Raw genomic sequence first — 22,842 nt, 5'->3', positions numbered from 1 at the left:
AAAAAAAGTTGTGAAAAATATGAGTTACGTTGTTCGACAGGTTTATCTTATCAAACAGAATGCAACAAGACGAATGAGCAGAAAAACCCTCTTTTAGCATGGTTCTTCCTATTTTCGAAGAATTTCATGCTTTTCATGACATTCTTCTAGAAAATGTCATGCAGAATAAAAAAAAAAAAGTTGAGTTATGTTGTCCAAAACATTTGCCATATCAAACTGAATGTAACATGATGAACGAGTGAAAAAAAGCTGTTGTAGCATGGTTCCTTTTATTTTCGAAAAATTTCGTGCCATCCATGTCATTCATCTCTAAAAACTATACAGAATCAATACAAATTTCACCTAAAAAAGTTGTTGAAAAAATGAGTTGCACTGTCCGGAAGATTTGTCCTATCAAACCGCATGCAACGGATGAATGAGTGGAGAAACGCTCTAGTAGCATGATTCTTTCTATTTTTTAAAAACGTCATGAACTCACCTCACGTTGGAAGCATTCTAATTGATCGGTCGAAGTGGCGAGGAAAACGTGAACTATCGAATAATCGATTGAGAAGCTTAATTTGTTCGGGGTTATGTGTCCACCTAGGCATCGGGAAGCCGAATTTGTTCCGGCAAATACAATCGATTGAGAATTCTGATAAAAAAAAAAAAGAAAAAAGAAGAGAATGCAGCGAGTTACGGGCACGACTTGGAGCAGCAGTTCTTATTCTTACATGACGAGCAACCACGGGCATGGGGAGACCTTACAACACAAATAAATAGTCAAGAAAGGGGAAAAAGATTTGTCGGTCGATCCGCCTATCAACCCCTCACGTCCGATCCAAAAGAAACGTATTGTAAATCAATTTCCGAGCTTAAAAATATGTACCAACCACGCCGCTTATATGTCTAAAATATTCGTAATTTGCCTTGTTAAAAATAAAGCTCACGCAAAATATTGAGATATGATTTGTACTCCCTATTGACAGGAAACTCGACGAGAGTCGTGAGTGCAGCGCTTTCGAACTTCTATAAGACTTTTATAGCTTCAGCCCATTTTTATTGATAGTTTGAATTTGAGCTCATGAATAACTCACGCTTAAATATATAATTTTTTTCGATTGTAATTGAGTGAGCAAGGTTTTAACAATAATCAAATCATTTGGTAGATGTGATCATAATTCAAAAGTGAATCGAAATAAATCTTTACGTTTCGATTTTTTATTTATTTATTATTTTTATTATGATTGTACATCGGATTTTAACACGAAAGAGGGAACCACACCGAGCTTCGTTTTCCAAGGCTCACGTCGCACGATGGAGAGAGAAGGGAAACCAGAGCCAACACTTGATGACGTCGCCGAGGAGGATGCCAAAGGACAATCATGACCATATCAATTGGCTCGCGCTTGTTCACATCGCCATCCGCGAATCCTACGTGGAAAGCAGGACAGGTAGAAGCGCCCATCACATGGGAGAGTATCTTCCACTCCCCGCCGTCCATCGCTCCTCTCTCTCAACTATGTCTCTGATGCTTCGCCTCGCGCGTGCGTTGCACGCTCCGCAAGCCTAGTTCTCCGGAAAAGGGAAGCCGACGAAGTCGGAAAGGTCGACTGACCTCGACTTGCAACTGTCTTGAAATCCATCCATCTTATATCTCGTAAGGTACGTGAGATGAAAGATTCCCAATTTTAGTGTCGGCGGATTTGTTATACACGACACGAGATAAAACATGAATTGCAAAAGGAAAACATAAATTTTTTACACGACACGATGCGCTTGATCCGTATATTGACACGAATCCGCATGTTTTCATTGATAGCCAATTATTTTGCTTATAAGATCACCTGTGCTCATCACTAAAAAATTATTGCGCGTGATATTATTGAATTTCAATTCCCAAATTAAATATTGAGAAATACTCATACCGATTGATTTGTTTAGAACCCGATTGCACTTTTTAGTAAAAATTACAATTTGATTAACCAATTGAAAGTTTAAGAATTCGTATTGCACTCTTATATAAAATTTTGGACTTGTTGTCAAAATCCCATAATTTTGAATTTACTTCATCAAAACTCACGTTGGAATTGTTGGCGTGAGCCGTATTTCCTACAAATTAGGAAGTTTTTTCCTTTATTACAGTTGTTTTTTTTTCTTGATTTATTGAGATGCTAGGGTTAGCCCTTGTAAGGCTTTTGTGTCGAATGTATCAGCTGTTCGAATTTCGAATGGGGTGGGAGAGGCCTTGAACGATCCAAAATGGGTCCAAGCTATGAAGGAGGAGATAGAAGCATTAGAAAAAAAATCAGATTTGGAGGTTTGTAGAGTTGCCAGAATGGAAGAAAGCCGTGAGGTGTAGTTGAATGTTCACCATTAAACGCAAGGCGGATGGTACCATTGAAAGGTACAAGGCTCGATTGGTCGTAAAAGGATACACGCAGACCTATGGTGTGGACTATCGAGAGACTTTCTCTCGGGTTGCAAAATTGAATACTGTGCGGGTTATACTGTCATTTGCCACAAATCTGGATTGGCCATTGCATCGGTTTGATGTGAAGAATGCATTTCTTTTATTGGGATTTGGAGGAAGAGATTTACATAGAGGTTCCACCTGGATATGGGTGTGTTGATAAGCCAAATGTTGTTTGTAAACCGAAAAGGTCGTTATATAGTTTGAAGCAATCACCTCGTGTTTGGGTTGGTCGATTTAGCTTGGTCATGAGAAAGTATGGTTATTCCCGGTGTAATTCATATCACACTTTATTTTTTAAGCAAAGTCAAAATAAAGTGGCTGCCTTAATCATATATGTTGATGATGTGATCGTCACAGGAGATGATATTGAAGAAATTTCGACGCTTCAAAAGAAATTAGCAGAAGAGTTTGAGATGAAGAACTTGAGAGGACTCAAGTATTTCTTGGGTATTGAAGTAGCTAGGTCTAAGAAATGAATTTTCTTGTTATAGATAAAATACGTACTCGATTTGTTGGTCAAGTGGAAATGTTGGACCTGTAAGCCCGCTAATACTCCTATGGTGCGGAATCATAAACTGGGGGAGTATACTAATCAAGTGCCGACTAATAAAGAGAGGTATCAAAGGTTACTATGAAGATGAATTTATTTGTCTCACACTCGCCCATGCATTTTTTATACGGTAAGTGTTGTGAGTCAATTTATGCACGCTCCTAGTGAAAACCGTATGAATGCAGTATATCGTATCATTCGATATTTAAAGTCGGCTCTAGGGAGAGGAATAATGTTTGCAAAGAATGGTCACCTTGTAGTGGAAGGATATACGGATGCGGATCGGGCGGGGAATGCAACGGATAGAAGGTCGACGTCGGGTTATCTCACATTTGTAGGAGGTAACTTAGTCATGTGGAGGAGCAAGAAGCAAGAAGTTATAACCCCGTCCAGTGCCGAGGCGGAATTCAGAGGAGTAGCGAAGGGGTTGCGTGAGTTATTATGGCTTAAAAAGATGTTGTCCGAACTTGGGTATCCACCAGAGTCTAGGATGAAGTTGTTTTGTGATAATAAAGCCACTGTAGCTATTTCTCAGAACCCAGTTCAGCATGATCGAACCAAACGTGTTGAATTTGATAGACACTTTGTCGATGAGAATTTGGATGTTAAAGTAATTCAGTTGCATTTTGTCAAATCTAAAGATCAATTGGCCGATGTTTTGACCAAAGCCATGTCAAGTAGAGCGTTTAAGAGCCGACTTGTTAAGATGGGTATCGAAAACATCTTCTCACCCACTTGAGTGGGAGTGCTGGCGTGAGCTGTATTTCCTACAAATTAGGAAGTTTTTTCCTTTATTATAGTTTTTTTTCCCGATTTATTAAGATGCTAGGATTAGCCCCCGTATTGTACATAAGAACGATTGTAATGCAGTGCGGATTTATTGAATACAGAGGAAAATATTATTCTATAGGAACTAGGGTTTCTTTCGATTACTCCGTCTTTTTAAGCAGCTCGTGTCTAGTCTCTGCATCTATCCGTTTTATTTTTTGTTCACCTCGAATGTATAGTCACACCAACTTACTCAAACTCATGCATTGCACTTTCAATTAAAAAATTACAGCCGCTACACATAAAGTCGTGGAAGTTTAACACGAGATGACATAAAAATCTAAAGTAAAAACCTAAATAGAAGGTAGGCCTGAATATTATGGATTTTGCAAAAAATCACAAAGTTATAATGAACCTTATAATTAAGTTTACGAAATTATATAAGTAACCTTTGGTTCTTTAATGGAGCAAGGATACTCTTGTAAAAAAGCATTATCAAGATACATGTTTCAATTCCTCCATAGTGTAAATCCCAAATAATTTATTAACAAGTGAATTTGTAACAAGATTCTTAATCTATCTCAAAACCCACCACGCGATTTGCTTTATCGGGGTAAAAGCAATGGGGATCTCGATTGAACATGACATGCTCGAAGTTGGGTCCTTCTCCGCTCCCTTCTGCGGCATTTCAAGAAGTACTCGCAAGAAGCTCGGCACTAGGGTTGAACGACTCGCATTCAAATAACCAGACTTCGTGATAGAGCTAGATCTAGCTCAGTAATTGATGCAAAATCAGGTTTGGATTCCATTTGTTGCAATAAATATTAAAAAGCACTTCTGAGTTAATGAAGGTGAAATTAATGAAACATTTCATCAAGAACTTCTTATCCAATTGTTCGGGCAAACATCTGTCTAAGAGTTTCCAAATACAAAAACAAATTTATAGCGAAGTCAATAGACAAAACTCCTCTGACCAAAAAAAGAAAAACAAAAAATGGACAAAACTCCTCCATCAAGAGACGCAGACGGCGCTCCTCACGCGCTCGAGCAGTTAACAACCTTTTTCGTCCAATTCACAGCACACCTGCGAGCACAGTGGTTCCATTAACATCTACGCCAACCACTCGCACGCGCTTCTCCTTCTCTTTAATCCCACTTACACGCTAGTCACAATTCCCAACCCGCAATAACCTCGTCTCGAAGGCACGTGCCTGCTTTGTCACCGCGAGTGCCATATTCGAGCTCACGCGCGCGAGTGGGAGAGATGCGCTCTCTTTCTCTCTCTCTCTGTGTCTCGGGGTTTAGAGTTTTACTATTAATTCCCGCTCATCCGGCGGTTTATTTCCATTTTAAAAAGTCCCGTCTGAGTTGCGCGCGCGCGACGCGAATTGTTTTGTCCATGTTTAAACTCGAAACACGAAAGTGCCACGTCACCTGACCACAGCGAATTTTCCAATTTTTTTGTTTTTTTTTAAATTTATTTCTTTTAAATCCCCAACCACCTGCAACCTAGGAAAGCCGATCATTCAAATTCAAAATCGAATAAACCGTAAATGAAATTACAGAAAAGGACAACAAAAATCCGGGAATTCCTCCATCGCTCTCTCTCTCTCCGTCTCTCTCACCTGTAATTGCAAATCAGACCCCTCCCCCTCTCCTCTCTCTCTCTCTCTCTCTCTCGCTCTCGCTCCGAGCATCGCTCTGCGAGTCTCTGTCTTAAAGAAGAAGAACGCAGAGCTCACTCTCTCGGACAAGGTAGCTAAAAATTGTTGCAGAGCAAATTTTTATAAAGAGAATTTCAGGAAAAACCAAAAAAAAAAAAAAACGGAAATGTGCTTGGTCTCTGCCTTTGTCCATCTAGCCATGTGAGCTTACTGACACATTCTCTTCTTCTTCTTCTTCACCTTTTCCTCCACTTCCTGGTTTTGCAATCTTCCTCGCCGTTTGGTGCCGAGTCATTGACTCATCAACTCGCCCGAGTTGACTGGCTCAAATGGCCTCCTCGTCTCGGGCAAGGAGCAGCTCCCCATTCTCGTATCGCAAGCCTTCCAGTCCTTACTCCTCGACTTCCTCCTCCTCCTCGCTCTCCAATCCGCGGCTCCTGCCTCGCTCCTGCTCCTCCTCCGCGACGTCGTATTGCAACCCGGGCAGCGGATTCGGCTCGCGGTCGATGACGCCGAGTCGCTCTCAGTCCGATTCGATGTACTGCGGCGGCCCTCGTGCGTGTGATAATCGCTCTCCGGTGGGGTTCCCTTCCGACGAGCTAATGGGCGAGCCTCTGGATGCGCCGCGCTCGGCAGATAGCATTTCGGTGACCATTCGGTTTAGACCGTTGAGGTAACGATAGATCTGTGGTCGCCGGATCAGATCTAAGGGGATTCGACTTAGCAATAGCTTACTGACGTGGTTTCACTGTTGCCTTTTCTCGGTGCGTGATTAAATGCTGTGTGGATTTTGCAGCGAGAGAGAGTATCAGAGAGGAGATGAGATAGCGTGGTTTGCCGATGGGGATAAGATTGTCAGGAATGAGTACAATCCAGCTGCTTCCTATGCATTTGGTATAGTACAACCTCTAAGTTGCTTATTGCAATGTCAACTCATTTTGTTGGATACAAGACGGAGGAACTGCTGAACTGAAATTTGGCCAATATTTTTCTATTTGAGTAGATGCAAATAGATCGCGATCCAAGTGATTTGCTAAAGTTAAGTTATTATGTGTGTTTTGGGCTGACCGATGGTTTGTTATGGCAGATAAAGTTTTTGGGCCGCATACTACATCACTGGAGGTATATGAAGTGGCCGCAAAGCCAGTGGTCAAGGCTGCGATGGAAGGTGTTAATGGTAAGTTTCAGCTGCACTTTGAGTTTAGTTGTGTCAAATGGAAGAAATTTTTGAAGAGAAGTATTGCAGTTGCTATGATGACTTGCTTGTCCAGTGGTGTGAAGCTCGGTTATTGGTTGATTGGAATCTGCTTGATCGAATGCAGGAACTGTATTTGCATATGGTGTTACCAGTAGTGGGAAGACACACACTATGCATGTAAGTTTATATGCTAACTCTGATAGATCTCGCATTCTCTCTCTCAGTATTTCACACTGCAACCTGGGGACAGGAACTCTTCTACTCATGAACATTCATTCTGACTGAACAGTGTCCGGTCGTTCTTAGGAACCCAATGTCTACTCCAGTGGCTTTTCAATGACTTATTTATTTCTCGCCTTTCCGTATCATATATGTACCTATTTTGTACACAAGCTGTTGTATGGCTGAGTGATGTCAATATAAGGGGAAGGAACTTAGAGAGTTTTGGCATAATTTGGACCACTTCATGTCTCGTGCCAAGTTTCCGCGTAAATTCAAATTTTTCTGAGTAGAGTTCCTCAATTTGCAGACCAGAGTTCCTGATGGATGGATACTAGAAATGGCTATTGACCCACTTAGACATTCAATTGGGAATGTAGGCTATTGTTACATTCGAGACTCCCTCCGCTCATGTTCAATTAGTGAGTCCTTAAGGGATTTGTGGTTATTCCTAGTCTTTTGAACTTGGTGCTCTGGGTTATGTATACTTATGTTTGATCAAAATGGCCAGGCTATGTGCGGCATTTATCTAGAGCATTATGTGTGTGCTGCATAGTACTTTGGTAGTTTATTCTTGTCCATTGTCTTGTTTATTTTGCTAATTCCATTCAGCTGATGCTTACATCATACTTGTTTTCCAGTAAGCATATCATCTCGTGAAAAGATTTGGTGAAGGCTGAACTTTTCCAGTCTCAGCCTCTGCTATGTGTTTTTTGAAGTTGCATCCTGTATGCTCATTCTTGGTGTCTACTCATAGGATATTCATCCAGAGCTTTTTGAGTTAGTTGCTGCCTTTACCTAATGTTAAATTGTCTGTCATTATAAATCTTCAGGGTGATCAAAATTCTCCTGGTGTCATACCGCTGGCTATCAAGGATGTTTTTAGCATGATCCAAGATGTAAGTGACTTAAAATTTAACGCATCTTTGAGGCACTACATGTTCACATAGATTCTCTTTTGTTTGATGGAACTAGTTTGATTTCTGTAACGTGGGACTACTAAAATCTGATGTCTGGTTTGAGATCAAGGTGGCATGAGTATATTGGAAACTGTTCCAACATCTGTCATGTTCGCCAATCAAGGCCATAGGGTAGTTCAAGGTTGTTTCCGGGGTATGAGTCTTGAAACTGTCATGTTCGCCAATTAAGGTCATAGGGGTAGTTCAAGGTTGTTTCCAGGGTATGAGTCTTGAAACTATGTATTTTACCATCAAATCTCATTAATTGAGAAATTACACTCATGTACACAGCTTTCCGGAGAGAAGTGTGATGTTTTCTAGTTTTATTTGTCTATCAGCCTATTGGTTGTCATGCAACAATTGCAGGGTACTCTTATTTCCATGATAGCTGTATGCTGTATACTTCCACACTATCATTTATTAACAGTTTGTTGTCACAGACTCCGGGCAGAGAGTTTTTGCTCCGTGTATCATATCTTGAAATCTATAACGAGGTCAGTAGCATTGGAATTTGTCTTAGCTGATTCATGTTTCTGGCATTACCTGTTTGACTATTGCAAAAGTTATCTGATCTGCATTTCCACTTACGTTTATTTACACCAGGTGATCAATGACTTGCTTGATCCAACCGGTCAAAATCTGCGTGTTAGGGAAGATGCACAGGTTTTCTCTTCTATGCAAGTTGTTTGCCGTTCCTCTTGACATTTTCATATCGGAACACGTTTCATGTTCACATCTCAGTTTTCACTTTTGTTTGGATTCTGTTTCCAAATTATTTTCCTTAGCTGTTTTATTCTGTCATATGGGCAACCACTTTTGCATGGAATTCTATACATTTTTCATTTTTTCCTGTTAAGAGTTGCTGCTATCTCTTGATTTTTATGATTCTTTGCTCTTATTCTTTTTGCTGCATGATTATAATCTATGTTATTCTCCAACCCACCTGTGACATAGCATAGTAAAGCTAGCCTTTGGAGATCTCTTTCCCAAAAAAATGGTTCCACTTGCTGCTTTTCAAAAATATCTACAATGATAAGATTTTTCCAGTACTTTGGCTCAGTCAATTATAAAACTTCTTCTCAGGGAACTTACGTTGAGGGAATAAAAGAAGAAGTTGTATTGTCTCCTGGGCATGCTTTGTCATTCATTGCTGCTGGGGAAGGTATTCTAGTCTCTGCCTTAATGATATCCTGGTAAAATGTCTAACTTGTATTAATGTTGGTTTGGCAGAGCATCGTCATGTGGGATCCAATAACTTCAATCTCTTGAGCAGCCGAAGTCACACCATTTTTACTCTGGTAAACATCTAAAAATGAGTTAGAAAAACCCATAATATTTTTCATGTCATTCACAGCGTTCCTTCACAGTGTAACTTGATATCACTGTTTCTTATTTTTATTTCCTTTAGTTTCCTGAGATTTTTCGTTTTAGTTGATTATTTTATTGCAGCTCTTTAGTACATTTGTTTAGGGCATTCTGGGTATTGCGTGAGCTTTATTAATTCCTTTTTAAGTAGTTCTGTAGATTCTGGCATCCACTCTATTGTTAATCTGCATGCAGCTGCAATCGTATTAATGGAGGCAGAGCTCTACACCTTGTCATACTCATATGAAATAATTCACCTATTTCTTTTGGGGGAATTCTTTTTCAATTTTTGTGTTCATCTTGGTGTGGCTGGAGTAGTGTTTGTGCCCATTATCATTGCCTATGGTGGAAAATATATGAGAGAGCCCAGTGCTATCTTTAATGTACTTTTTGCATCAGTCAAGCTTTTCTTTGCAAATAAACTCCTGGCAGTCATTTCTTGTATTTTTCTGATGCCTTGCATAACTACTGGTATTCCTGCAGATGATTGAGAGTAGTGCCGATGGTGATGAATATGATGGAGTGATCTTCTCTCAGTTGGTATGATAGGATTAGGTTTATAATTTACCTAATCAATGATGTTTCTGCTAGTATATATTTCTAATTTCGTTTTGGATTCTCCCCTAGAATTTGATTGACCTGGCTGGATCTGAAAGCTCCAAGACTGAAACAACTGGACTGCGGAGAAAGGAAGGATCTTACATAAATAAAAGTCTTCTTACTCTTGGAACTGTAGGTTTCTTCTATTTTTTCGGTGATAAAAAGCCCTATTTGTTTCCTTGTGCTGTAGGGTGATCAATCTGCTTTGTCTGATAGACATAGTAGTACTGATCTCACAAAACCCTGTGCAGGGACCATGATATATTATACCAAAAGATGGCTGTTTTTTTTTATAATCCAGGGTTTGAAGTGTGTCAGACAGCGGTCTTTTGCTTTTGATTTGATGATCTGCCTGCTTTGTATAGGTGATCGGCAAACTGAGTGAAGGGAAAGCTTCTCATGTTCCATATCGAGATTCTAAACTCACTCGCCTTCTCCAGTCTTCATTGAGTGGGCATGGACATGTGTCGGTAAGTTCTATATTCGGTAAGCCTTGTGAAATTGTAGAACGAGCCTCTGCTAACCTTTCCTTTTTTATGGAGACTTTTTGTAATCATCTTCTCTCGTTGCTATGATTGAGCCAGTTTATCAGTAAACAATTCAAGTTTTTCTAATCCAGTTTTTTTTTTCTTTTTTGGATGTGTTGCAGCTAATATAATCTCTTTCCCTATTGACTTTGATGTGCTTTTGACAGCTTATATGTACTGTTACTCCAGCATCTAGTAACATGGAGGAAACCCATAACACATTGAAATTTGCAAGTCGGGCAAAAAGAGTGGAGATATATGCCTCACGGAATAAGGTCTGTTATACGACAAGGCAATTTCTGGGCAAATGTAAGAAAGTAACATAATTTTGGATTTTCTAATTGTGCATCTCCTTATGTCTCTCTTTCAGATTATTGATGAAAAATCTTTGATTAAGAAGTATCAGCGAGAAATTTCTGTTCTGAAGGAAGAACTTGATCAATTGAGGAGGGGGATGCTAGTGGGTGTGAGCCATGAGGAGATCTTGAGCTTGAAGCAGCAGGTTCTTTTGATGGCTAGTTTATTTGAAGTCTGCTTTTATTTACTTTTACATTGTGACAGTACATTGATGGTTCGTTTGACAGTTAGAGGAAGGCCAAGTGAAAATGCAGTCGAGATTGGAGGAGGAGGAAGAAGCCAAGGCTGCTCTCATGAGTAGAATTCAGAAATTGACAAAGCTCATTCTTGTCTCTTCCAAAAATACAATTCCAGTATGTTTGGGCAATATCCCTAATCCCCATAAGAGCCATTCTATTGGTGAAGATGAGGCAAGCTTCTTTTCTGCTATGGTCATGTAGCAAGTATCATGGCCTCTGTTATTATGCATGTTTCCTTTTCTCCACTCTGGGCCCATTGTGCAAGCACTTAAGAAAACCATCTCCGAAATTCATCGATGGACATTGTAAAATTCTATGCGCTACCATGTTTTTTGTGATGTTAGTTACTGTATCCCATTGTTGATAAAGTTTTAGTCCTTTTTGCAATTTCCCTTTGTTATGGTCTTCATGTCACTTGCTAAAACATTTGCCACCACAGAAGACTACTTACATTCGTAAAGAATTTTCCAGGACATCTTATAGTCAAAACCTCTTCATAATAGTTCAGCAAGTGATAATTTGATTTGTCTCATCTTTGTCAGAAATCAGATGGGTTGCGAGATTGTTCTCCGCTTAGTGATGGAGAGAATCAGAAGGAGCTGCAATGTTCTTCATCTGTTACTATGTCAGATCCACCTTGTGATCCCACTCATAAAAGATCTTGTAGCAAATGGAGTGATGAATTCTCACCTGCTGGCAGTGCAGTTACAGAAATAACTCAGGCTGGCGAACTAATAAGTGCAAACAAATTGACAATGGTGCGTTCTTCCTCCAACTCATCATTTGCTTGAAAATGCGTTAATATGATATACTTGAAAATGTATTATCAGATCTTATTGCACAGTATGAAAATGGCGGTAATATTCTTTTGGCCAGAGACTGACTGGAGTTTTTCTTTTATACTTGATGTTGGATTTGTTTGTCAGATTTTTATGTTAATCACAGATGAGTTGTGCATGAATAAACTATTTGTATCTTAAGATCCTTAGTTGACCATCACATATGAAGTGCATACATAAACTATTTGATTGCTTCTGCTCGGCATTTGTTAGTCCCAGAATAATTAATCTCATCCTATTTTCTTGGCATTAGGGTGGGATGTCAATGTCAGATCAGATGGATCTGCTAGTTGAGCAAGTAAAGATGCTTGCTGGGGAGATTGCGTTCAGCACGAGTACTCTGAAGCGCTTGGTAGACCAGTCTGTGGATGACCCTGAGAGTTCCAAAGCTCAGGTACATTTTGCTGCTGTATTCTCATTTTCCATTCCGTTTATATATATATATACTGCCCCAAAGTGTTCTAATTTATAGTAAGGAAGATTCTGTCTGCGTAACTTTCGAGAGAACTGTTATTGTTCTCACAATTGAAGAAGCTGATAATGACCAGTATGTGCTCATCAAGAATGGTACGTTTTCACAATGTGAGAGAATGGAGAGTGTGCAGGCCTGCTCAACCAGAAATCCTCATTTTTGTTTTGAATTAACCAGTGCATAATGGGATTCTTCATGTGGCATGCTAAGATCAAGAATTATTAATTCTTGGGTATTAGCAGCTGCATATTTATTTGTTTGTTATCGACATATGCCTTCCAAGATTTTCATGTGTGGATTACGAAATTGAAGATGAGGTGACTGCATTGCAGCTTCAGCAACTTGGTTTACCAACATGTCTTCTTGTGCACAACATTTTCTAATGAATATTCACTTGGTGATTTGTAATCGTGTTTTTTCTGACATAGATTGATAATTTGGAACGTGAGATTCAAGATAAGAGGAGGCAGATGAGTGCGCTAGAACAGCGCATTATTGAAAGTGGCGAAGCTTCTATCGCTAATGCATCCCTAGTTGAAATGCAGCAGGTGCTTCCCCCCCCAAAACACACACTCACTAGTCATATCCATCATATGCCGTATCGCCATAGTTTTTGACTCCATCAATATATTGTGACAGACTGTCATGAGATTGATGGCGCAATGCAATGAGAAAGGCTTTGAGTTGGAGGTGAGTTTCTTGAGTGCTAGATTAATTGAAGGATGATAATGATTTTGTATTCTTGTTTCCTGCAACTTGAGTTGCACTATCAATTGGCCTGTCCATTTGTCCTGCCATCCTTATGTAGATGACAGTGATGGTCCTATGGATTGATATTTTATTCATCACAAATGCAGATAAAATCAGCAGACAATCGGATCTTGCAGGAACAGTTGCAGAATAAAGTACTGACAGCATTTTACCATACATAATTTTTGTGCGACAATGTCTGTTTGCATCTGCTGAGGTCTCTATGCTCAATACTTTTTCTTTTGTTGTGCCTTGCAGTGTGTAGAGAACAGGGAACTACGGGAAAGAGTGAACATGTTGGAGCAGCAAATGACTTCAATTAACAGTGATAAGTCTATTAAGACATCAGTTGCTTCTTATAGTAATAGCAACGAGCTGAAAAGGAAAATTCAAACTCAGGTGATTCCTTGTTGTTTCTTTCTTTCTTTCTTTTGAAAGTATAGACAAGAAGCATAATGGAGTTAGGACCTTGTACTTGATGAGTAAAAACTGAACCGCATAATGAGAAATGTCATGCACAGGAATGAATTTAAAATGGTCGAGTGCGTTTACTGTGTACATATGTTTTGCAATGTTCTTCACTTTGTAAGATTGCTCTGCGCCTTCTCGGCAGGAGATTGAGAATGAGAAATTGAAGCTCGAACACGTCCAGCTTTCAGAAGAAAACAGTGGTTTGTGTGTCCAAAATCAGAAACTGGCAGAGGAAGCTTCATATGCAAAAGAGCTTGCATCTGCTGCTGCTGTGGAGCTGAAGAATTTGGCTGGGGAAGTTACTAAGCTTTCCCTGCAGAACTCAAAGCTAGAAAAAGAACTCTTGGCTGCGCGAGAATTGGCACAATCTAGAGCTAATGGTTTAAACCGCAAGTTCGGTGATGGTGTAAGGGCGGCTAGGAAAGGGCGTCTATCTGGTCGTTCCCATGACATGGGATCTGCCTCTGATGAGTTTGATGCCTGGAGTTTTGACCCAGATGATTTGAAAATGGAACTACAGGCGAGAAAGCAACGTGAAGCAGCTCTTGAAGCTGCATTGGCCGAAAAGGAGTTTCTAGAAGATGATTACAGGAAAAAAGTTGACGAGGCAAAGAAGAGGGAGGAAGCTTTAGAAAATGACTTGGCCAATATGTGGGTCCTTGTTGCTAAATTGAAGAAGGACGGGGGAGGCATAACTGAGCTGAACTCGGATGACAGATCTTCCGAAGCAAACAACATTGATGAATTGAAGCCTACTGACAGTGATAGCAATGGTGTCCTAAAAGATAGGCAAATTCCTGATGTCTCAAAACCAACTGAGGAACTTGTCAAGGAGGAACCTCTTGTTGTTCGCTTGAAGGTAATTTCTGCAGATGTTCTTTGAGCAGCAACGCTTGTACTTCTGTAAGTTTATTTGAGAAACAAACACTTCTGCTGAATATTTCTCCAAAGTATACTTGGGATCCATTGAGTTGTCTGATCGAGTCAGCGAAATTTTCTTATTTTAAGTTATCGCTCACTGTTGTTTGAAATATATCTGTGTTTGAGCTGTTTAATTCTTCAGGCACGAATGCAAGAAATGAGAGAAAAGGAACTCAAATCCGCTGGGAATGGAGATGGAAACTCGCATATGTGTAAAGTTTGTTTTGAATCGCCAACTGCAGCTATCCTTCTACCCTGCAGGCATTTTTGTTGTAAGTAATTGAAGATTTAGCCACTTTTTTTTTTTTGCCACTTGAAATTTCATCGTTTTGCTGATCTTTTTGACAAATTACTGTACTTCCCATCTCTTTTGCAGTGTGTAAATCCTGTTCTCTAGCTTGTTCTGAGTGTCCTATTTGTCGCACAAAAATTGGAGATAGGCTATTCGCATTTACTTCTTGACTCTGCCGTTTATTTCCCTCCTAAAGGTATGCAAATTGGCTCCATCTACATACCTTTCTTCTTAAGTATGTGCTTGCTGGACCATCAACTGGTTGTTTTGAGACATGATCTGTGAGAGAGCCAAGCTAAGCGTGAACAAGAGATTATACGGAGGTTGTGTATATATAAATTGAACATTGTTAGTGATGCTGCATGATTTTGTGGAGTGCTCGCATGGTCTTATACATTTGTCTGCTTTATTTGCAGGGTTTTGTTACTATTGGTAGCTATTTTGCTTCCAATGGCGGGTGCATTCTTTTATTACTTTCTGCTGTACCTAGCTCCTGCGATGATATATCAGCCGTTTCTTTTCTGTAACTTTCCCAAAGAGATGTAAAATAAAAAGGGAAAAGTTCAGAAAAAAGAAGCGAAACATGTCAAGAGGACTATTCAATTTGGAGTTTCCGGGGCAAGATGTTGCTCCGTCATTGAACACGTAGCAGAATGTTGCGACATGTTCGAAGTTCTGAAACTTCTGTGGAGTTGGGTTACAATATACAAATGGTGTAAGCCTCTGTAAAAAAAATTCCACCCTTCCAAGTGTAATTTCTATTCTGAAAACAAAGAGGCTACTGGTGCTCTGATTATCTGCAAATGCATTATCAACTATCATTTGTTCGTAGATCAGATGTATAAAGTTGAGATTCTGATCACTGGCCATGTTCTCAAGCATTTTCAACAAATAACTTACTGTTTTGTGCTTGAGTCATTGAAAGCTCGAGCTTTCCTTTCGTGAATCTATGTTTGCTTAAAGCATCACCGAAAAGAATCTCGTCTCTGAATGATCAACTACCTTGTATTTTGCCATTCTGCTCAGCTAAGTTCGATGGGATATCTCATTGGCCTTTACTAAAGATCGGAGGTTCTCTATCATTTGACTGCCTGTGCAATGTGCATACTGAACTGGAGTACGCCTGGTCTAATCCCTTGAAGGTCGCTCTATTTCTGATTAATTGCCTGTCTATAAATCTGCATTTGCTCTGGAACACTCGTGTGGATTTCACGTGCATAGCAGACCATTAGAACGTACTCTTACGATATGCATGTTGTTGCCGGCTAGCCACTTCGATTTAGGAGATTAAAAAAAGAAGGCCGCCTCAGATCTCTGCCAAATAGATGGGAGTTAACACGAAAAGATCGTTTTTCCAAAAAAAATTGGCACTTTAGGTGGTTCACAACGCATGCCCTCTCTTCACTTGCTTCTCTCTCTCTCTCCACGCCTATAAATACACTTCACTCTTTTCCCATCACTGCAGTTACGAGTCCCATCCCTCAAAGTCTCAAGCCTTCTTCCTCACATCTTTATACCGTCGTCCATGGCTGCTTCTGGTTTCGATGGCTTCGACAAATGGCTGGAGCTCCACTTCTCCAACGACGACCTGGCGGCAAGGTTGCTTGCCCACCAATGTTTGCTCTAGGAAGGCGTCTATCATGCACTCCCACATGGCGGCCTCCCATTCCTGGCATGTGTTTAATGCGTGCGATCCGGCTTTCGTTGCTGATGTGTGGCCGGCGCCGGACGTTATCTACACCGTTGAGGTGTGCATGACCGATCTTGACCGAGGGCGGGCATGGAAGTTCTTCTGGAAGCTGGGCGACGGAAAGACCAGCTACTCCGCTGGGAAAGAAATGACCGCCCTCATCAGGGAGATCAATCCCGGGGCGCCCGTGTGCGATTCTGCTTTCAACCCTTTTGGTTACTCCATGAGTGGGATCGACGGCGAATGTTGCTCGATGATACACGTGACGCCAGAAGAGGGATTCAGTTACGCGAGCCACGAGTGCGTGGGGTCCTCATATGACGATGGCAAAGACTTAGCGGGGATCCTAAGAAAGGTGACGCAGGTGTTCGAGCCGAGCACCATGTCGATCGGTGTTGGTGACGACCGTAGGTAGCCAAGTATGGATGAGAGTTGCCGACACCGACATGGTGCCCAGCCGGAACACCCACGCCACCTTTCTCAGCATCCTCACTATGTCTTCACCATCGTCGTATGCGGACCCACGCACTCATAGCTCGCGTAACTCAATCCCTCTTCTTGCATCACGTGTATTGTCGAGTAATGTTCGCCGTCGATCCCACACATGGAGTAACCACACGGGGTTGAAAGCAAGATAGCACATGAGCACCCCGGGATTGATCTCCCTGATGCCGGTGAGGGCAGTCATTTCTTTCCCAGCGGAGTAGCCGGCCTTCCCGTCGCCCGGCTGCCTGAAGAACTTCCGCGCCCGCGCTCGGTCGAGCTTGGTCATGCACACCTCGACAGTGGAACTTGGGAATGATGTGATCATTTTGGAAGAGTTAAATTTGGGGAGACACTAGACCTAGGAATTGGTGTCTCTCTTGATCAATACCACATTTTCACAGTGACCCGTTTCTGTGCTTCTCCATTTGAATCCTCCAGATATACATATATATTTTTTATTTTTCTTTTTTGCGGGATTTTTGTGATTGTTTCTAGAGGCAGAATTTTAAGAATCAAACAGTAGCATAGAAACTCTAATGCCCACTTGGACCTGGGCATGTCCCTTCAAACAGCTCATTCATATGTTTCTGCTCTCTCCATTTGGTTTGGAGGGTGTGATGAGTAAGTTTGTCGCTTCATCACATTTCGCTCCGGACATTGCAACAAAAAAGAAAAGCTTGTACAGGTCTGCTATTTGAAAAATGAGCTTCTGTTCCTTACTTTGATGCCAAGGCTAAACATATTTGTAGACTGAACAGACCTATAAAAGCTTGACCAGGAAAAGAATAATACTCCCCAACATTATACCGCCAAGATTTTCCTTTCAATTTCTTAATCTCGACATGCAGTTAGATCGATGATTTTCCATCACCTTTTAATTAGGATGGGCATGGTTAGGTTGGAACTAAGAACCGACCTTGGAGATCCGACTCGATAGAATTACAAGATAAGATAATTTTACCCTTAAAATGATTAAATCAAGCCTACTTAACAAAAGAACACTTTCCGACCCCCCAAAAAAAAAAAAACGAAAGAAGACTTAAACTAAACAATAATAATGAAAAAAAGGGTCTAGTCCGACCATTAGAACGTGCTCTACGGTATGAAACCGAGTTAAGATGTTTTTTTTTTTTTCGTGATGACATGGAATTTATGGAGAATGTAAGAATTTGTTTTGTACTTTGCGAGTACTTTTTTTTTTTTATTTTAAGAATGAAGAATGAAATTGGGGTAAAGGCCTAGGGAGAAAGAGCAAGTTTGTCAACATACATGAGAAATTTTTGAGCAATCAGAATAGAATATTTAAAAGCCGGAACAAACATGCCGGTACTTCTTGTGAGGTTTAGAACTGACATAAAAAACCGTAGAAACGTCACTCACTATCCTATGATTGTGTGTGTTGTCATCCTTCTCGGACACATATATGCCGTTGAGTAAATCACACTCAGATTGGGAAAGAGGAAGATAAGCGGACTGAGCTGAAAAGTTGAGAGATTAGATTGAACAACTTGAAAATTTATGATTAGATTAAATATTTAGGTATAGTTCAAGGACCAAATTGAGCAAATTAAAAATTCAAGAACAGTATTGTACATTAGGTCAAAGTTAGAGATTATTTTGTGTCATTTTCCTATTCATTATAAGTTCAATTCAAAAGCTTCAACTTATGGGTGGAATGATTCGTTTTCACTTGTGGTCCACAACCTGTTATGCTGAACTTATTTTGGGGTTGAATTCAAGTGCTAAATCATTGTCATTCGATTAGGTATGTAATTCGTAAAGTGCACGTGTTTTAGATCCGTGAGTTAATTCTTGTCTTGATCAAATGCGCCTTTTAACAAGTAGGCCCAAAAAACTTTGCCATAATATTTCCGACCCTTTCAAGCTCGGTTTGTTTTGCAATAAATTAACAATATGGAAAGAAAGGAGAGTGTTAGAAGTCAAAACTTTGCTGTTCATCTTCTTTGTATCAAGCATGTGTTCTGAGATATCGAAGCAGATTCAGTGAAGGAAAGATGTGTTTGAGAGAGGGAAAAGTCCTGAGCGATCTCAGTAAAACCTGCGGGCACAATTCCCATTACTGCTGTTTGGATAGGAAGAACTGGATGAACAGCCTCGATCCCGAAAAGCTTCCTATTTTCAAGATTGTGTGGCCAGGAACTCATGATTCCGCGACCAACAAGATTGGAATATGGTTCGTGTCTCGTCCTTTCACCGAATGCCAATCACTAAGTATATATGATCAGCTCGTGGGAGGCACTTGGGTATTTGATATTTGAGTCCAGAAGGATCACCGGGTATGCCATGGGATTTTAGCGACTTATAGTGTAGATGTCGTCCTGACTCCGGAATGATGACAAGAAGTTTTTAGGTGAGACGAAGTTCGAGATCATAATACTAAAAATCTGAGCTGAGTTTGGTCATCAGGACCCGCCTGAGTTTGATTGGTACTTGGTGGATCAACTTGGGGAGTACCTGATCGGCCAGGATGCAGGTGCTTTTGGAAAGACGATTGCGGATTTGTTGCCGAAGAGAGTGATTTTGTGTCTGGAAACCTAGGAACTCGCCCAAACCACAGGCGGGAGGCCCATTGTGGAGTGAGGGCTATCTGAAGGATGACCGGATGAATACCGATTTGCCATCAACCAAGTTTGATAGCAATATGAAGCATTTGGGCGAGCAGCCGCTGGCTTCCATGAGGAAATACTTTTACAGGGTTGAGAACATAGTAACGCCGCAAGCGGACAATCCGGTTGTGTGTCAAGGTGGTCACTAATCGAATTCATGGATGCTAGGCTATTATATCTCAGTGCTTCTCTAAAGGGCTAGCTGATAGGTTGCAGATCTTCTCGACAGACTTCATAGATGGAGATTTTGCAGATCCTTGCATTGGCCTTACATATGCCAGGATTGAAGGGAAAGCCTAAAAGGTGCCATTTTCATGTTTCAGCTCTCTCTGTGAAGCTGATTTCCATTTGTCTCAGGTTCACTTTCGTACACTTCATAGTTGATATTATAGATTCTTCTTTGTCCTCAGAGATATGGACAGTTTGTTTTCAATAGCGTTGGACTGTACTAATGTCTGTTACCCTTCAATTCATATGCAGTCTTTCTGTATTTTAAGCTGTTTTGCGAATCTTGGGATGAGTGCCTTAACTTAGATGATCCCTTGTGATTTTTTGAGTTGTCCTAGACTTGTCCTTGTTTTTCAGGGTATTTCCTGTAAGGAATTAGTTTCTAAACTTTGAAAGACAGTTTTTAGGACAATGATTCCTACTGACCGCTATGAGCCTCCTTGTCGAGCTCAGATTCCTGCCTTAAAAATGTCAAGATGCTCAAATCAATGTGATGAACAACCCCGAATCAGCTGAATTACCTGCAAATCACCAGGTTCGACTAATGAAGCACCTGTTCTTGTTGGTGAATTTTAGTAACTAATACAGGAAAGAAAAATAACTAGATGATGCAATATCTTGAAAGGCTTGAGAGGAGTTTGCGATTTTTGGTGTTGGTGGAAATCACTTCTGGGACTCGTGATGGTGTGGATGGAGAATGGAAACAATCCAGTTGCTGATAAATTAAAGGCGACACAGTCAGGTCGAGCACTTCTCATAACAGCTAAAAATTAGGAATTGATTTCCGCATGTTGAACGGTTTCAGATAAAGATCCTAAACCAGATGGAGAACAGAGAATATCACAAGTAGATCGAGTTTTGAAATTGATCATGGAAGGGATGGATCTTTAGCTGCGAGGACGGTCCACACCATTGGGTTCTGATCTAGCCTCTAGAGATTCCGATGGTCCGCCCAATGTTCTCATTCGTATCTCGGCCTTCAGAGCCTGCACATCATTTTCAAGAGACTTTTATGTACATTGGAACTAAGGAACGCCAAAGTGGTCAGGCAGTAGAATAAGATAATGCACACAGTACCTCCTTTCGCCAATCCGCTCGAATGATGATAAAGTGAAGCAGGACAGTCTGTATTAGACAGCCAATCAGCATCCCGATCCAAATGCCACGTGCACCAAGCTTGAGCTTGTATCCAAGCAAGGCTCCTATTGGAAGCCCCAAAGCATAGTATGATACAATGTTCAATATGGCAATGAAAAATTGCCACCCTGCGCCAACTGCCACCCCTGGACAAGTATTCATGGTTCGATCAAATGTTTGATCAAGATCTACATAGACAAATCTTACAATTGTGACATTCAGGTTATATGTGTTGACATAATGAAAGAGTACCGTAAAGAACTGGTTGGATGCTATTGAGGAAGACTGTAGCCGCGAGATAGTAACCGAGCTTCGAGGTCTCTGTTATGACTTCTTTTTGGTTGGTAAATATCTTGGGGAACTCCCTCGTTGTTGCAGCTACTACTGCTGTGAAGAGAATCCCCATTGCCGTGGATGTGAAAACATTGATCAGTACCGAGAACTTTGCTGCTTTGGCATCTCCGGCACCGAGTTCATTGGACACTCGCACGCTGCAGGAATGCAAAAGCATGGGTGAAGCTAACAGGAACAAGTGAAGAAGACCTGTTATCTAAAACACATGCTGGTCTAGGGAAACATTCATAATGATCTGGTCTAGATGTTATGTCCCATTTTCGGGGAAAAAAGGTAGATTGGGAAGTGAAGAAGCTAACCTCACAGAAGCATTGAAGCCTAGGGCAATCATCAGAGCCCAGCTTTGCAAATTCATGCTGCCATTAGGCAGGAGTCAAATTAAGTACAGAACATTCTTAAAAGAGAGAAATACACAGTATGATCCCAGTAAAAGAGGAAGAATAAATGTCTAACCAGATCGATACGGCGTCAACTGCAATCTCTGGATTCTTCAAGCTTCCCACCATGAGAATAACGGCTGTGTAATACCATAGCTCCAAGCTGCCACAATAAGCACATAAATGCTATCAGCATGGTAAAGTGCTTCTCACAATAGAATAAGAAGAAAAATAGTATACTGAATATGTGAGTCTGCAGATTTTGATGTACAACATCTAACCATAACATAATGCCTGACGCCAGAGACAGCTTCACGAAGCTAGCCAGCGACCTAAAAGCAAGCATAGAGAAACCAGTCCACGCCAGTGGGAAGTAACCACCGACCACATATATTGTTTGAGCCACGACCAAGAACCACCATGATATATTTCCGGCTATGGCAGCACCTAGAAGGCCATATTGAAGCTTTGACAGGAACACCCAATTCAGAAGACCATGTAATGCCACAGCCACTAAGGAGATGATGGTCATGACCCAAACTTTACTTTGAGATTGCAGGAACTTTTGAACAGGAAAGTTTAAGGCATAAGCATACAGTTGTGGAATTACCCACAAAGAGTACTTCCCTGCAACCTCAGAAATATGCTTGTCTTGACGAAGGATTTGGAGTATTGGTGATACAAAGATATAGATAGGGGTTAGAAGCAAGGCCGTGATGCAGGTAATGATGCATGATCTTTGCATGTAGATACCCAGCATGTGCAGTTTCCCTGCACCAACTACTTGACCACAGAGCGTCTCGAGGGCGCTTGCCATCCCTAGCTACAAGAACAGTTCAGACAAACATCAAATTGGGACGAAGAGAGACGTTATAGTTCTGAATATTTGTAATTATAGAATCTCAGGGTTGACTTTCTTTTGGGCAAGAAATCAAAGGGGTCCAGTACATGTATGATGAGATACAAGCTAACACAAGGCTGCAGCATTGAAGAGATTGATTCTCTCAGATACACTAAATTTAGGCTTCACAGTCTTACTAGAAGGAATTCCAAGTTTAAGTTTGTCAGGTGCACAAGAACACTCCGTAAAAGCATGCAATTCGCGACCAAGATTTTCGAGTGAAACGGAATAATCAAAACAAATCACATGAACATCGTAACAGATCATATATGCTGAAAAGCCACAATCTCAAGATCAAAAGGCAAACTTTTCTCCAATGTTGCCTCAAACCGTGTCATGTTTGAGTTTGAATTCGATAGAGGAAAAGCACGGGAAAAAAGTGACTCACCATGAGTC

At 40.8% G+C, this 22,842-nt stretch overlaps 2 protein-coding genes and 2 pseudogenes across 3 annotated transcripts; 3 read left to right on the top strand and 1 right to left on the bottom strand.

Annotated features, from left to right (window-relative positions):
* Positions 1 to 5,692: 5,692 nt before the first annotated feature.
* LOC115735879 (kinesin-like protein KIN-7D, mitochondrial) lies at positions 5,693 to 15,450 on the top strand. Of its 2 annotated transcripts, XM_030667309.2 has the most exons (25): positions 5,694 to 6,110; positions 6,234 to 6,331; positions 6,525 to 6,614; positions 6,760 to 6,812; positions 7,688 to 7,753; positions 8,254 to 8,307; positions 8,417 to 8,476; positions 8,897 to 8,975; positions 9,044 to 9,111; positions 9,662 to 9,718; positions 9,806 to 9,910; positions 10,144 to 10,248; positions 10,473 to 10,580; positions 10,676 to 10,807; positions 10,890 to 11,072; positions 11,444 to 11,659; positions 11,994 to 12,134; positions 12,641 to 12,760; positions 12,852 to 12,902; positions 13,070 to 13,117; positions 13,221 to 13,361; positions 13,576 to 14,292; positions 14,497 to 14,626; positions 14,731 to 14,842; positions 15,063 to 15,450. In XM_030667309.2, exons 1-24 carry the CDS (start codon positions 5,767 to 5,769, stop codon positions 14,814 to 14,816), a joined length of 3,252 nt encoding a protein of 1,083 aa, XP_030523169.1. In that variant the 5' UTR covers positions 5,694 to 5,766; the 3' UTR covers positions 14,817 to 14,842; positions 15,063 to 15,450. The 2 variants fall into 2 exon arrangements, with proteins under 2 accessions (XP_048128164.1, XP_030523169.1); XM_048272207.1 differs by lacking the exon at positions 13,070 to 13,117 and having other exon boundaries at positions 5,693 to 6,110.
* A 740-nt stretch (positions 15,451 to 16,190) lies between these two features.
* LOC125312967 lies at positions 16,191 to 16,974 on the top strand (annotated as a pseudogene).
* A 1,823-nt stretch (positions 16,975 to 18,797) lies between these two features.
* LOC115735883 lies at positions 18,798 to 19,749 on the top strand (annotated as a pseudogene).
* An 815-nt stretch (positions 19,750 to 20,564) lies between these two features.
* LOC115735739 (protein DETOXIFICATION 33-like) lies at positions 20,565 to 22,474 on the bottom strand. Its single transcript, XM_048273070.1, has 6 exons — positions 21,827 to 22,474; positions 21,583 to 21,708; positions 21,468 to 21,524; positions 21,067 to 21,305; positions 20,755 to 20,960; positions 20,565 to 20,663 (listed from the first exon to the last, which is right to left on the bottom strand). The coding sequence occupies exons 1-6, from the start codon at positions 22,360 to 22,362 to the stop codon at positions 20,565 to 20,567; spliced, it is 1,263 nt and encodes a 420-aa protein (XP_048129027.1). The 5' UTR covers positions 22,363 to 22,474.
* Between the last annotated feature and the right edge of the window lie 368 nt (positions 22,475 to 22,842).

The sequence above is a fragment of the Rhodamnia argentea genome, chromosome 11 (genome assembly GCF_020921035.1).
Source record: "Rhodamnia argentea isolate NSW1041297 chromosome 11, ASM2092103v1, whole genome shotgun sequence".
NCBI lineage: Eukaryota > Viridiplantae > Streptophyta > Magnoliopsida > Myrtales > Myrtaceae > Rhodamnia > Rhodamnia argentea.
This window is presented reverse-complemented; position numbering and strand designations above follow the sequence as displayed.

Excerpts from the sequence above, each read along its gene's own strand:
- LOC115735879 (XM_030667309.2), top strand. The coding sequence starts at position 5,767 with ATGGCCTCCTCGTCTCGGGCAAGGAGCAGCTCCCCATTCTCGTATCGC. Across the intron at positions 10,808-10,889 it reads TCTTGAGCTTGAAGCAGCAG|TTAGAGGAAGGCCAAGTGAA; the intron begins GTTCTTTTGATG and ends TTCGTTTGACAG. Across the intron at positions 14,627-14,730 it reads ACCCTGCAGGCATTTTTGTT|TGTGTAAATCCTGTTCTCTA; the intron begins GTAAGTAATTGA and ends TCTCTTTTGCAG.
- LOC115735739 (XM_048273070.1), bottom strand. The coding sequence starts at position 22,362 with ATGGCAAGCGCCCTCGAGACGCTCTGTGGTCAAGTAGTTGGTGCAGGG. Across the intron at positions 20,961-21,066 it reads CATCCAACCAGTTCTTTACG|GGGTGGCAGTTGGCGCAGGG; the intron begins GTACTCTTTCAT and ends ATACTTGTCCAG. Across the intron at positions 20,664-20,754 it reads GAGCGGATTGGCGAAAGGAG|GCTCTGAAGGCCGAGATACG; the intron begins GTACTGTGTGCA and ends AATGATGTGCAG.